This window comes from Thamnophis sirtalis, unplaced genomic scaffold (genome assembly GCF_051295495.1).
Source record: "Thamnophis sirtalis isolate CommonGarterSnake01/CBP01778 unplaced genomic scaffold, rThaSir2_p1.2 scaffold_7, whole genome shotgun sequence".
NCBI classification, from domain to species: domain Eukaryota; kingdom Metazoa; phylum Chordata; class Lepidosauria; order Squamata; family Natricidae; genus Thamnophis; species Thamnophis sirtalis.
Genome location: NW_028261387.1, coordinates 4,473,918 through 4,488,265, shown reverse-complemented (window position 1 = coordinate 4,488,265; position 14,348 = coordinate 4,473,918). Strand labels below are relative to the sequence as shown.

The 14,348-nt window shown below is 40.9% G+C and overlaps 1 protein-coding gene across 1 annotated transcript in view; it reads left to right on the top strand.

Annotated features, from left to right (window-relative positions):
* The window catches only part of LOC106547935 (pancreatic alpha-amylase), a 31,891-nt gene extending 20,477 nt beyond the window's left edge, over positions 1-11,414 (top strand). The window contains exons 7-11 of the mRNA XM_087720775.1: positions 635-757; positions 4,557-4,656; positions 5,246-5,367; positions 6,829-6,954; positions 11,023-11,414. Coding sequence (XP_087576901.1) covers positions 635-757; positions 4,557-4,656; positions 5,246-5,367; positions 6,829-6,954; positions 11,023-11,212 — 661 coding nt within the window. The 3' untranslated portion in view covers positions 11,213-11,414. The remainder of the gene's footprint in view (positions 1-634; positions 758-4,556; positions 4,657-5,245; positions 5,368-6,828; positions 6,955-11,022) is intronic.
* Positions 11,415-14,348: the final 2,934 nt, after the last annotated feature.

Below are 14,348 nucleotides of genomic sequence, written 5' to 3'. Positions count from 1 at the left end.
TTTGACACTAAGCAGGACCAAAGAGGGATCCAGGTGTAAGAGGGAGGGTACAGGTGCCTTCAAAAAAAATTTTTGTGTGGGCTTTTGATAAAAAGCTTGGCAACTGTGCTACTCAAATTGGAAGGGCTGGATCATATCCTCCTAAATATTTTATTTATTTATTTTTTATTTATTTTATTTAACATTTATAGGCCGCCCTTTTCCCTGAGGGGACTCAGGGCGGCTTACAATTTATAGGAAGGGAGTGCAAGACAAAACACAAAAAGAAAATGTGGAATATAATAAAATAAAACAATAAAACACAACATTCATTCAGCATTCGGGTGGGGCAAGATTAGGGCCTTATCCCCAGGCCTGACGGGATAGCCAGATCTTGAGGGCTGTGCGGAAGGTCTGGAGGGTGGTGAGGGTACGGATCTCCACGGGGAGATCGTTCCAAAGCGTCGGAGCTGCTACTGAGAAGGCTCTCCTCCGCGTAGTCGCCAGTCGGCACTGACTGGCGGATGGAATTCGGAGGAGGCCTACTCTATGCGATCTGATGGGACGCAGGGAGGTAATCGGCAGAAGGCGGTCTCTCAAATAGGCCTACTTTGAAATGTCTTGTTAAATACATTCTTATTTCTTCCTGATTTAGAAACTGGGGAGAAAGCTGGCACATGATGCCCTCTAATAAAGCCTTCGTCTTTGTTGATAATCACGACAACCAGAGGGGACATGGAAGTGGTGGCTCCTCCATTCTCACGTTTTGGAACCCTAGGTAATCTGCCCCTATTTTTAGCATAGTTTATAAATAGCAATAGCAATAGCAATAGCAATAGCAGTAGACTTATATACCGCTTCATAGGCCTTTCAGGCCTCTCTAAGCGGTTTACAGAGAGTCAGCATATTGCCCCCAACAATCTGGGTCCTCATTTTACCCACCTCGGAAGGATGGAAGGCTGAGTCAACCCTGAGCCGGTGAGATTTGAACCGGTGACCTGCTGATCTAGCAGTAGCCTGCAGTGCTGCATTTAACCACTGCGCCACCTTGGCTCTATAAAAGCTGTTTTGTAGTTGCAAATTAAATCTCAAACCCAAATGGTGCACATCCCATCCCATCAGAAGTTTAAAAAGTCTTCCCACTAGTAATTTACAAATTAATACTATTTAGAGTGGTAGTCAACCTTTTTCTACCTACCGCCCACTAATGGATCTTTCTTGATGGAAAAATTTCCTTACCGCCCACCAGTTTTTGCGCAAGTGCGGAACATGAGCATATTTCTTTTTTTTTTCAGACATGGGTTCTAAATTTGTTTCACAATTTAACAACTACTTTTACGTGTTGATCTGCACTCCACACAGTGCTTTTTTCCCTCCTCTTTTCCCTTTTATTACAAACACCAAAAACAATGCTGTATTGTGTGCCAATTTTTATTAAGTGTCACCATCAAAACAAAATTCCCTTTCCTGCCTTCTTCTTCTTTACCTTTCTTATAGTATTTCACTATATCAAGGATCTCTTTTTCCCTTTTTATATTTGCTCCTTCTTCTTCCTTTACTTATTTCTTTCTTTTATTTTATAAGATAACAAAACTTAATTTATGAGCCAGGCTAAACACTGCTTACCCTCCTCCTTTATTTTATCCCCTTTTCTCCATTTTTCTTCCCTTTTTTTTGTTATTTTTTTAATCTTTTCCTTTTTATCTCCCTTTTTTTTTTTAACCTTCCTTAGGGCAATGTACAAAAGTAAGGCTGAGCTAGTTAGCCCACTTATTATTATTAGCCAACAATTCTCTCCTACCTATAACTTTTCTTTCTCCTATTTTGCAACTGCATTGCTCCGCTTTATTTTATAAGATAACAAAACTTATCTGCCTGTCCCTGCTATCAGTTTCCACTCCTCCCCTTCCTCTTCCCACGTGTTTGCTTGTCCGCGTGCACACGCACATTGGTTTATTGATGTGTGTGCTCGCGCTTGCCCACTCACTCAAAAGGAGGTTTTAACCTCCAAAGTCCCTACCGCCCACCTGGAATCCCAAAACGCCCACTAGTGAGCGGTATGGACCAGGTTGACGACCCATGATTTAGAGAGTTTCAGTTGCAGAGATGGGTTCCTACCAGTTCGCACCTATTCGGTGGAACCGGTTCGTCAAATATACCGAACCGGTTAGAAGAGGTTCCACCAGTGGACCCGGAAAGCAGGCCACACCTACAGAAGAGGTTCTGAAATTTTTTGAAACCCACCACTGGCAAGGATCTTGTAACTTGACAGCTTTAAGGCTTGCATGCTTCAATGCCAGAGTTTCTGAATAGCTACTTGGACCGACCTAAGTACTAATTCATAATTTCATATCCGGTCACATGGGTGACAAGCCACCCCCACCCGGTCACATGGGTGGCAAGCCACTCCCACAAAGAAAGCCACACCCACAGAGTAGGTTCCAACAATTTTTGAAACCCACCACTGTTGCAGACATCTAGTTATAGACATTTCTGCTCCAAAATCTGACTTAAGTAATTCAGTGAAGAGGAGCTGGTGAAAAGGATGCTTTTTAGATCCCCCGGGGAAGCAGCTTAAGCCAAGTTGGGATACAATGAGAAATAGATGTAATCGTTCCATTGTTTCTCAAAAGTAGTTTAGAGAGGAGGTACTGCTCACACACAACATACATGCTTTCTGTTAGAGGAGTAACCATACTTTATTTTCAGTAAATCTGGTTATTATTGCATATGTTTGCATGAAACCCTACAGTCAAGAATTTTTTTTTAAAAAGAAGTAGCTTCAGGAGCAGTATTGAATTTCTTTTGGTTCCTTTGATTTTGAAATTCGCAGTTTTCTCACCTTCAAGTGAAATTTGTGCAAATTTCATTATCAAATTGAAAGTCGCCATTTAAGACTAGATATGAAAAATTTTATCCACATTGGCAGAATGTATAATTTCCATAGCTGGATGGCTACTGAATTAGAGGCATTTGAAATTTTGATTCTGTGCTCTAGCTTGTGGCCAAATTGTAACATGTCCAATTCCCTTTTTTAAAAAACAAAATCTTTCTCCAAAAACAGTTCCCTAAATTGTTAATGCATATTTTTATCTTGTGTATTTTTTTTTTGTATTAACAAGCTCAGGAATTCATTGATTTGATGCTGTGGCCCTTAGCGGCTTAAAAACAAACATGTAATATACCCTTTTTATCCCATTTTCCTGAACATATTTATATGAAAATAAATCACATTGCATTCGGTTGGGTGTAATCTCAGGAAAGTATGGGCAGAATTTCATCCTTGATATAATATATCACTGGAAAATCTTTGCAGTATGGACATGTTCCTGTTTTTTGAATGGAAGAGCGAGATGGTATTAAAGATGGTGGTGATGATTACCAAGTGTAGTATAAATCTTCTCCTCCTCATCTCCATAAATGGAAATGTAATTTACTATAATTGAGCCAATTATGGCTGTTAAATCATATAAGCCATTAAGCGGGTCATTATGTGCTGAACTGATTTTACGACATCTTTTTTCAAGTGGTTGTTAAGCAAATGCAGTGGTTCAGTGGTGGGTTTCAAAAATTGTTCAAACCTACTCTGTGGGTGTGGCTTCCTTTGTGGGAGTGGCTTGCCGCCCATGTGACCGGATATGAAGATGCCGACGACACTTGTCAGAACCACCTTAAATTACCTCCCACACAGCACTGGCATGCATAAGAATAGGATGTAAACTTGTTTTTTAAAAGGCATCTTTGGTTTGCGTTAAAACAACTTCAACACACGCAATGTTCTGATTGCACCACAAACGCAGTAGTCATCCTTACCTTTCACAGAGGCCCTGAGTTTTATAAATATGAGCATGATAGTGTAGAACAATCATATCCAAGGACCAGTGGTGGGTTTCAAAAAAATTTTGGAAGCTCTTCTGTAGGTATGGCCTGCTTTCCGGGTCCACTGGTGGAACCTCTTCTAACCGGTTCGGTAGATTTGACGAACTGGTTCTACCGAACTGGTGCGAACTGGTAGGAACCCACCTCTGCAGTGGTGGTTCAGTGAATGTGGCAGTTGTTAATTGAACCCATTATTTGCACTGGGTGTTTTGCAGGAAACTGGAAGTTAATGCCAGTTTCTGACAAAAGTTGTAAATTGTAGTCACGTGGCCATAAATGTGGGCCAGTTGCCCGGGGGTGGGGGGTGGGGGGGTGGCCATTGGAACTTTGAATTCAGGTCATAAATAACATTTTGTAGGTCTGTTGTAATTCCGTGTAATTACGAAATTGCTGGTCATTAAGATCACCTGTGCTATAGACCCAAATGCTTTGTTTGGAACTGAGCCCTCTTGCCCAGGAAACCAGATAAAAATAAGCTATGATTGTTAGGAACATCAGGGGCGGAGGGAGATAATACGAAGCCACCATATCAATTTACTTTTTGGTAAGCTGAATGCTCACACACATGATGGAAGGCATTTTGTGAGAGTGTCCGTCGCCTGCTTTCAATATTCCATTCAAACAAGTTATTTATTCTGTGTTGGTTCATTTCTGTGTCTGAAAACACATTTATACCAGAACTCTTATCTATTTAATAGACTTTATAAGATGGCAGTGGGGTTTATGCTCGCTCATCCCTATGGATTCACACGAATCATGTCGAGCTATTGGTGGCCTAAAGATATCCAGAATGGAACGGTAACTTTTTGTTGCTTCACACACAAAAAAAGATATATAAAATGTGTTCATTTTATTTCTAAGCCACTGTATTTTAAAAGATAGTCCCATTACTTTGACTTTGAAAACCGATTGAAATTCTTGTTTTCATGTCTCTGCTAGTGTAGTTTTATGGCAACCTTTTAATCATTGTGTTTTATATTTTTATCCATTTATTTTGTTTGTGTTCACCTTTAAACAGCTGAGAGGATGTTTTGATGAGCAACTATTTAGATTTTAGTTTATACAAAATACGAATTGTATAATTTCACTTTAAAAAACATTTGCACAGAAACATTCACATATGGTAGAGAAAATTAACTTTTGCGAGTAGTTTAGCCTAATGACGTTTGCAGTGTCAGCTTAGATTTTTTTTAAAAAATGTCAAGGATTCTCAAATTTTTGCATAAATTATAATAAGAACCTTGATGGCTTTCCATTGTCTAGGTCTGTTGCTCCTAGAAATGTTTAAAAGCCAGATATTATGAATGAATGCAGATATTTATTTAGCAAGTTCAGATCTTGCTGCTTATGGTTTAGTAATGATGTGCCATTTTTTTTTTAAAACAAGGACTTGAATGATTGGGTTGGACCACCAAGCAATAGTGATGGATCCATTAAACCTGTGACAATTTATGAAAATCAAACTTGTGGCAATGGCTGGATCTGTGAACACCGTTGGGATGAAATTCGGTAAATGCTTTCAGCGCTACCTTCTCCAGAGCCTTCTTGATAGTAAATCTGCTCTTCTGTATAGCTAGGGTTCAAATAACCCAATTTTTTTTCCTAAGTGGATAGATTTTAAAGATGCCTCTCCCTGCAAAATTTTGTGCAGATGCTTTGAGTTATAACTCCAGAGGTGGGTTCCTACCAGTTCGTACCTATTCGGTAGAACCGGTTCGTCAAATCTACCGAACCGGTTACAAGAGGTTCCACCAGTGGACCTGGAAAGCAGGCCACACCTACAGAAGAGGTTCCAAATTTTTTTGAAACCACCACTGGTGGGTGTGCAATGTCCCGCAGTTATCTACGCATTAATAATGATCTAGTAATATTTCCTTATACGTTTTAGGGACCTTTCCTTACATAATTGATGTTTTTTTTCATACTTTTGGCTTTCTGATTTCTGTTTCCGTTATTTGGCAATTGCTAAAACCAATCCCACGTGAAAAAGTATTCAAAGCCTTCTTGATTTTAATTGTCAATTTATTTATTCCTGCACATTGTAATATTTATTCATTTACATATCTCTGTTTTTCCACTGTTGTGCAAACACAATTCCAGCAGCTGCTAACATGTGTAAAACTGAATATATATTATACTCCCTTTCAAATAGCCAACAAAATATTTCTGGTTTTAATTCCATATCTTGCTTTACGATTGCTTCTAACCACTAACTTCTGAATAGCTACTTGGACCGACTTAAGTACTAATTCATAATTTCATATCCGGTCACATGGGTGGCAAGCCACTCCCATCCGGTCACATGGGCGGCAAGCCACTCCCATCCAGTCACATGGGTGGCAAGCCACTCCCACAAAGGAGGCCACACCCACAGAGTAGGTTCCAACAATTTTTGAAACCCACCACTGTATAACTCCCTTAATTTGTGGACTTCAGAGCAATAGGAATTGTATCCAAAAGTTATTGTAGACAGCAAGATAAATAGGCAAGATCAGTTGTCAGTGTAGCAACGGTAAAACATATTTTAAGTCCACAAGAGACATTATATTTGGAAGTAACTCAGACAGGTACTTTCTTAATTCACTGAATTATATGTTGCACATTTTTTTTTACATAAACAGATTTATAAAATTAATGTCAGCCCCGTTAGGTAGTGCGGACCTGGAAATCAACTCCACCTGAAAGCAGAAATTACTTTGATTAAGATTGGCTATAATTTCAGAATCTTGCAATTCTGATTGTGCTGTAATTCTTCCTCCCCCTTGTACTTCATTGAATTAGGGAGGTGTCAGTCTCAGTCTTACATTATCTATCTGTTGTGAATTTAAAATATTTTTTACCCCTGGCTACCCTAGCAACTGATCTTGCATATCTCTGTCGAGATAATCTTCCGCTAGTTTCTACAGTTACCAGATTGCGTAAAGGTCCGTACATTCCTTAACACTGATCCATTTCCCCCCCACATTTCAGGAACATGGTGATATTCCGAAATATCGTCTATGGGGAGCCAATTACAAACTGGTGGGACAACGATAACAATCAGGTAGCATTTGGACGTGCTGGCAAAGGATTTGTTGTGTTTAATAATGATGACAGGTATGTTTATGTAAGAATTGAGAGAGGCTTGGATTTCTATCTTCTACTGTATACGTAATAGGTCAGAATAATTTGGATTTCATCTTTGGATCAAAACTGATTAACCGTTCAATAGTTGCAACCTGCTGCTTTTCTACTATATGATTGATCATATTGAAAAGGAGTTGAATGTCTGTTGAAACACTGGATGTCACCCTCAGTCACTCATACTCACCAGCTATCCACAGAAACTGGGTTTTCTGATATCCCTTCTCTTTAGATTTTATAGTGGGGTCATTGGGTAGATGCATTCTAGCTTTTCAGCATACCATGCTAGGTTTTTAACGAAGCTTCCGTCACCCTCCAATCATTGTATAGCAGTGGTGGGATTCAGCCAGTTCGCACCTATCCGGGAGAACCGGTTGGTAACTTTCTAAGCAGTTCAGAGAACCGGTTGTTGGAAGAAATCTCCTTTTGTTTTTTCCCCACTTTACAGGGCTAATCCTGTAAGGAAGGCAGGAAGGAAACATTCTGGTGTTGTTTCTAGCCTAATCTTTATTGACCTGCTTACAGAAACTGCCTCTCCGGTTAACCCTTATTACATTGTCACAGCTAAGGCGAAGTGCCCATCGACGTGAGTGACGTTGAGTTGGCCACGCCCACCCAGTCACATGACCACTGAGCCACGCCCACCCAGCCGTTCATTAGGGCAGAGTAACCGGTTGTTAAATTATTTGAATCCCACCACTGTTGTATAGCCAAAAATATTGTAAGGAACACAGATAAGAGTAGAATTCATTTGTTGGAACAGTTTGGTCGATTAAATAATATGGGTTCTTCTTCTGGAGGGTCAGATATCAATGCAAAAACTTTGTTGCTGCTGTTGAGATGCCATTATAGTTTGTCACTATAAACCATCATTCTAGAAATAGACAGTCTCCTCTGTCTCTGCTCCAGAATATCTTCCAACATAGCAAAGTGGGAGAAGAGAATTTGTGTGTTCGTCCACATGTTGTGTAACACTACGGTTGGGTAGAGTTTCAATGGGATGATTTGATCAGAAGATTATTTGAGTCAATTAATCCCATCAAAGCAGAACTGCAAAAGAGGCTCCACGCTTTACTTATCAGATTGGAGCAGCCAGACACTTTTTTTTTATGGTTCAAAAGTTTTATTTCTTTTAAAACAAACATTTCATCATTCCTCAATCAGTACGACATCGAAGTACAATTTTTTGTGTGTCAAAATAGTTCTAGTTTACCACCAAATTCTTGTCTAGCCTAATGTATACCACTCCCTCCCTCCAACCTCCCCCCAACCCCCCTCCTCCTTCCCCCCCCCCCGACTTCCCAGAACCCGTACACGGTATGGATTTTTAACAAACACAGTCTAAAATCTATTGAGAAAAAGAAATAAAGAAATTAATGACATTCTACATCGACCTTAGCTTCTCTTGCTGAACTAACTTTAAACAATTTAAATCATTTCTGATCTTAAGCATAGGCTAACTGGAATTTCTTGGTCCCGTATTTATTTTGTATATAGTCAATCCATTTTTTCCAGTCTCGTTTATATCTCTCATTTGAGTGATCTTTAAGATATGCCGATATTTTAGCCATCTTGGCTAAGCCAGACACTTTTTGATCCCTTTGCTAGTATTCTACATGTACAGAAACCACTTTAATCAAAAGTGTTAGACTTAATTGAGATTTCACACCAAAGTGGAGGCATATTTCATTGCCTGCAATATTTGAAACAAAAGTCCGATTTGGAATATGCCCATTCTCTTACCAATGTTTTACCTGGCTATAGCTGCTTAGAATAGTAATTCAACATTCCAAGCTAGGCTGTTATGCTAAGGTGATTTCTACTTTGGTTATACAATACTATGGATTTAATTCCCCAAAAAAGAACTTCAGCATGTGAACATAGCACCTGTCTTAGCACTTTTTCTCTCTCAGCAGCTGTGACTTTTCTAAGGATCACAGAGTATCTTACATGTGTTGTTTGCAGGACATGTTGATTCTAGCACGCTAAGTTCTCACATGTATTTTCATTTAAATGCATTGACAAAAGTAGATGAAATAGATAAAAAAAGTAGTACGTATATAGACCCCGTATGTCAGATCACATAAATAAGATAACATTTGGGAGATACTTTGAGGTAAATGAGAGGCAATTTCGACTTTTATTTATTTACCTAGCGTATGACAAGTAATTTGGGACCTGAGCTCGTTATGGATGGGATTGAATCTGAGGCAACCTGCCTATCATCATATTCAAAAACCATATAAAACTGAAAGTAAAGAAGCCCTTTTATTTATTTTGTCTGGTAAATGGGATGCATCTCTACCTCATATAGGAGAGAGGCCTGTCTTTGGAAACATAGGCATAGGTAACTTCAATTATTGTAATGGAAATTGTTCTGACCCCCTCCTCCGTCCAGTAACGAAAGCCGAGACAGGCTTAATGAGAATGTTCTTTAATAGCAAGTCCAGACTCTTGGTGGCTGAAAGCCAAATAAACAAATAGATAAAGACTTTGGCAGCAAGTCCGACAAACCTTGGCAGCAATGCAAACAAACTCTGGCAGCAATCCAGCCTGCCAAGTTAGTTTCTCTTTAGTCCAAGCGTGGCAAGAAGGGCGTGGCACAAGCAGTCTCTTTTATAGTCTGGAGAGGAGCCTAATGACCATCAGCTGAGCGTAATTACCTCCTGTAATTACGTAGTTGTTCTTGACGCCGAGTAGCCCTTCGACGACGTGCATCCCGGAACAACTCACAGTTGGTTTCTGGATCACTCTCCCTTGTCTCCTCCCCACTGATCTTATTAAAATCTTATTTTAAATTTAACTGCACTCTTAGTCCATTTGTAATTTCGTAAAACCAAGGTTTTAATCAACCTTTTGCTGTTTATTCCAATACTTTAAATAAAAACTCAACCAGGGCTGCCAAATTTGTTGACCCAAAGGTTTCTAATAGCTGAAAAAGCAGTTAACTAGCAATTTCTAAAAGTGATTAGAAAAAGAAGGATGCAAACTTAGTGTTCTTTCAAAGGTACCAAGCAGGGTTTGAGCAAGATGAATATTGTCTTGTCTCTCAGAACTCTAAACACTCTGGAGGCAACAGTCTTCCAGTCTCCTTGTGAGGAGCCGCCGCCTGGAGTATATCTGAGTGATCTCAAATAAACTCATTGTCCAGAGAGCTTTGAAAAGCCAGTTGAATTGCCAGCTTTTCATTCCTTGCCACAGTTTTCAATCTGAAATTTCTTCCTCCAGAAGTCAGTTGCTTACAGATTTTCTATTCTTGTGTATCCAGTCTAAGAAGGGATGTATACTTGTTGCATGACCCAACAACAGCGCGCCCGACAACAGCGCGCCAACAAAACCACATCAATAAAATCACAATGTTGATAGCGCACCCACAAAGGCGCGCCAACAAAAGAGCGCTGATAGAAGTGCCATTATGGTTAAGGTAAGGGTTAGGGTAAGGGTTAGGGTTAGGGTTAGATTCAGGGTTAGGTTAAGGGTTAGGTTAAGGGTTAAGTTTAGGGTTAGGTTCAGGGTTAGGTTTAGGGTTACATTCAGGGTTAGGTTCAGGGTTAGGTTTAGGGTTAGGTTAGGGTTAGGTTTAGGGTTACGTTTAGGGTTACCTTTAGGGTTAGGTTAAGAGCGCGTTTCTGTCGGCGCGCTGTTGTCGGCGCGCTTCTGTCCTCATTCTTTCGAATTCGCACTTTTGTCCCCACGGTTTTGTCGGCACACTTTTGTCGAGCGCGCATTTGTTGGTGAACCTACTTGTTGCTAATGTTGCCATGGATTGATGTGAGTGGTTAATTCTGCTTTTTAACTTTTCTCTAAGTTATGAAACCACATAGTCACTGAAGGTGAAAGAAGCCTATTAACAATTTGGGAATAATCTGAAAACATTCTTATTTATTCAGGCTGCTTAATGTTTTAGCATTTTAATATTTAATATTTCTTGATTTAATGTGTTGCCATCTTATTGTACATTTTATGAGACGTTCGTAGCAATGGGTGGCATATCATTTTCTGAATATAAATGAAAGAATGAAATTATCTTTTATCGTACAGGAACTTGTCGGTAATCCTTCCAACTGGACTTCCTGCTGGGGTTTATTGTGATGTCATTTCAGGACAAAAGGAAGGCAAGACTTGTACAGGAATTCAAATCCATGTGGCGGCTAATGGCATGGCACATTTTCAGATTAATTACCAAGCAAAACATCCCTTCATTGCAATTCATGTTGAAGCCAGACTGTAATATATACTGATGAACATTTATCCTGTTTGATTGGGTTCTGTTCTCTGTGTATTATAAAGCTGATTTTATACATTTATTATTTATTACTTCTACAGGCTGATTCTATCATAACTCACGATGTTATACAATGTAAGACAACGTACAGCAATGCAATTCAAAACAATACCAAAAACATGTGGAATAAAATAATATAAACTTTTAACAGACCAGTTATCCTGCAAGGGATCCATTCCTATCCGTTTCTAATCCAAGACCCGGGAGAAGAGCCATGCTTTTAAATATTGTTTAAATATAGACAGTGAAGTCCATGTGAATATCTGGGGGAGGGTGTAATTTCAAAGAGGATAGCAATAGAAATAGCACTTAAACTTTTATACAGCTTCACAGTGCTTTACAACCCTCTCTAAGCAGTTTTTACGGAGTCAGCCTATTGCCCCCCAACAATCTGGGTCCTCATTTTACTGTCCTCGGAAGGATGGAAGGGTGAGTTAACCTTGAGCCGGTGAGATTTGAATTACCAAACAAGCAATGCAACAGAGAAGGTTTGCTTCCTGAGTCTTAACCAGGTGACATTGCCTGATTTGTATGGGATAGATGGAAACTTGTTCTGACCCCCTCCTCCATCCAGTAACGAATGCCGAGACAAGCTTAAGTGGAATGTACTTTAATAGCAAGACACCAAGACCTCAGTGGCTGAAAGCCAAGCAAAACAAACAGATAAGGACCTTGGCAGCAACTCAGACAAACTCAGGCAGCAATAAACACAGATAAGGCTTGGCAGCAATCCAGCCTGCCAAGCTCACAGTAATGTACTCCGACATTCAATCCTGCGTTGACTTCTGCAAAGAGGGCCGTGTGCACAAGTAGCTTTTTATAGTCTGGAGAGGAGCCTAATGACCACCAGCTGAGTACAATCACCTCCTGTAATTGCATAATTGTTCCTGATGCCTAGTAGCTCTTCGATGGCATGCATCCAGGAACAACTCATTACTGGCAACTGGCTCACTATCCCTTGTCTCCTTCCCATTGGTCCAAGGCTCAGGTGCCTCCACGTGGCCAACCAGCCTCTCTGCGCCCTGCTCGGAGTCAGAACCCTGTCCAGGGTCCTCCACATCCTCCAGAGCTGACTCAGAGGGCCCTCGCTGTCAGAGTCTGGTGGCAGCTCCAACGGCTCCTGCTGGGCCACAATAGAAACTATAGAAGATAGATGGCCCCTCAAACATTTCGGCCCTATGTCATGAAGTGTTTTATAAATGATAACCTATACCTTGAAGTTCAGCCAGAAGCTTACTAGTAACTAGTGCAGTTTACAAAACAGATTCGTTCCATGGACAGATCGTGGCATGCCCATAACCATCTGCACCATTGTGTACTGGACCAGCTGCAGCTTCAGACGTGGTCTTCAAAGACGGCCATATCTGGAGCGCATTGCAGTAGTCCAAATGGAAGTGATTGTCCTCCCAGTCTTAAGTATGAACACAATTGGCCGCTAGATGAATTATTCAAGGAAGACCTTCAAAGAAACCCCCCAAAATGTGTGCCAATGCTGAAGGGAGAAATAAAACTTTTGGAATAAAAATTCCTGCATTTTCAGTTCCGGGTAGTCGAAATACCCCAGGACATTAGTCTTGTTGAAATTGAGATTGTTCCTCCCCATTCAAACCCACGCAACCTGCAGTCACTGAGATAAGTTCTTGATAGCATCATTTGTTCAGCCTCTGGTTGAGATTTATCACTAAGTATCAGTGTACTGATGATACCAGACTCCAAAGGAATGGATGATCTCATCCAGCATCTCATATAGATAATAAAGAGAGGAACAAGAGCAGAAGGCCCTGAAGCACTGAAGCCTTGATTTCTTCCTCCTGCCAATACCGATTAGACAAAAGAAAGGAGAATGATGTTCTGGCCTAGGCTTCCCTAGCAGCAGAAAGCCAAGTCCTCGTCCCGATAAACCCCTTTTATTTAATTTACAGTGAATTCCTCTCCATCAAAATCCTGGCCCACAGTCTTTCAAGATATTTCACAATTTCCAATCCTTATCAGGCTTGGAGAGCGGCCAGACTGACATTTTTCAGACACCGCAATACTTGGCAAGAATGCAGGAATGAACTAATTGTCTCCGGCAAACACCCCTCTCCTTTAGCTCCTCTTTTATTCCCTATGGGAGGAGGGGCTATTCACTGTTCACCTGTGGCCTTACTCCCAACCCAAGTCAACCCTTGTTCCTTAGCTGTTCCCTTCATCTGCAACACTGGGAACAGACTCCTGATGTTCCTTGGGCCTCACTGATCCCCAACTGTGAAGGCAGCTGATAACTCTCAGACGGCCCTGGACTTGGATGCAGAGCCCTCATCAGACCCTTCCCCAAACTCCAGGACTGGCCCATGTTCCTCTCCAACCCCCCTCACTTTCCAAATCTGCCAGCTCCCCTGGCTGCTGGCGGGCCACAACAAATGACACCATCAGGTTTCCTATGCCTAATCCCTCTTGGTGGTTCAAAAGGATATGTCCTATGGCAGTGGTTCCCAAACTTGGCAACTTTAAGACTTGTGGACTTCAACTCCCAGAATTCTCCAGCCAGCTGGAGAATTCTGGGAGTTGAAGTCCACAAGTCTTAAAGTTGCCAAGTGTCAGCTCCTCTCCATTAATTAATTAGGAAAGCAAGACCATGAGACTCCATGGGTGGAAATCAAGTGTACTTTTACTAATTAAGAATGATTAAAGGCGTAGCGTAGCGAAGTCTGATCATTTAGGCGCGAAAGCGATTGATATATAGAATAGCCCATTCCCCACCCTCTTGGCATCATAGTCCCAGTCCAATCATAATTCTTCCAAGTGTCAGGTGTGAGATAACTTCAAAAGGCATCACGAAGATGGAATGTCGGTGCCGTTAGTCCTGGCGGAAACACCCACGCATGCGTAGTCGGATCAGTCGGTGAACTCCAGAACCTTCCTCCAGCACAATGAGTAACCCCTCCCAAATACCATGCCCTCCCTCCCCGTTTCATGGCAGCTGAAGCGAGAGCAAAGCAGAAGCAGACACCAAGTTTGGGAACCACTGTTCGATGGTATTGATGCTTGCTGAAAGATTAAGAAAAAAACCCAGGAGAGTTGCAATAGTTCACCTTGACTG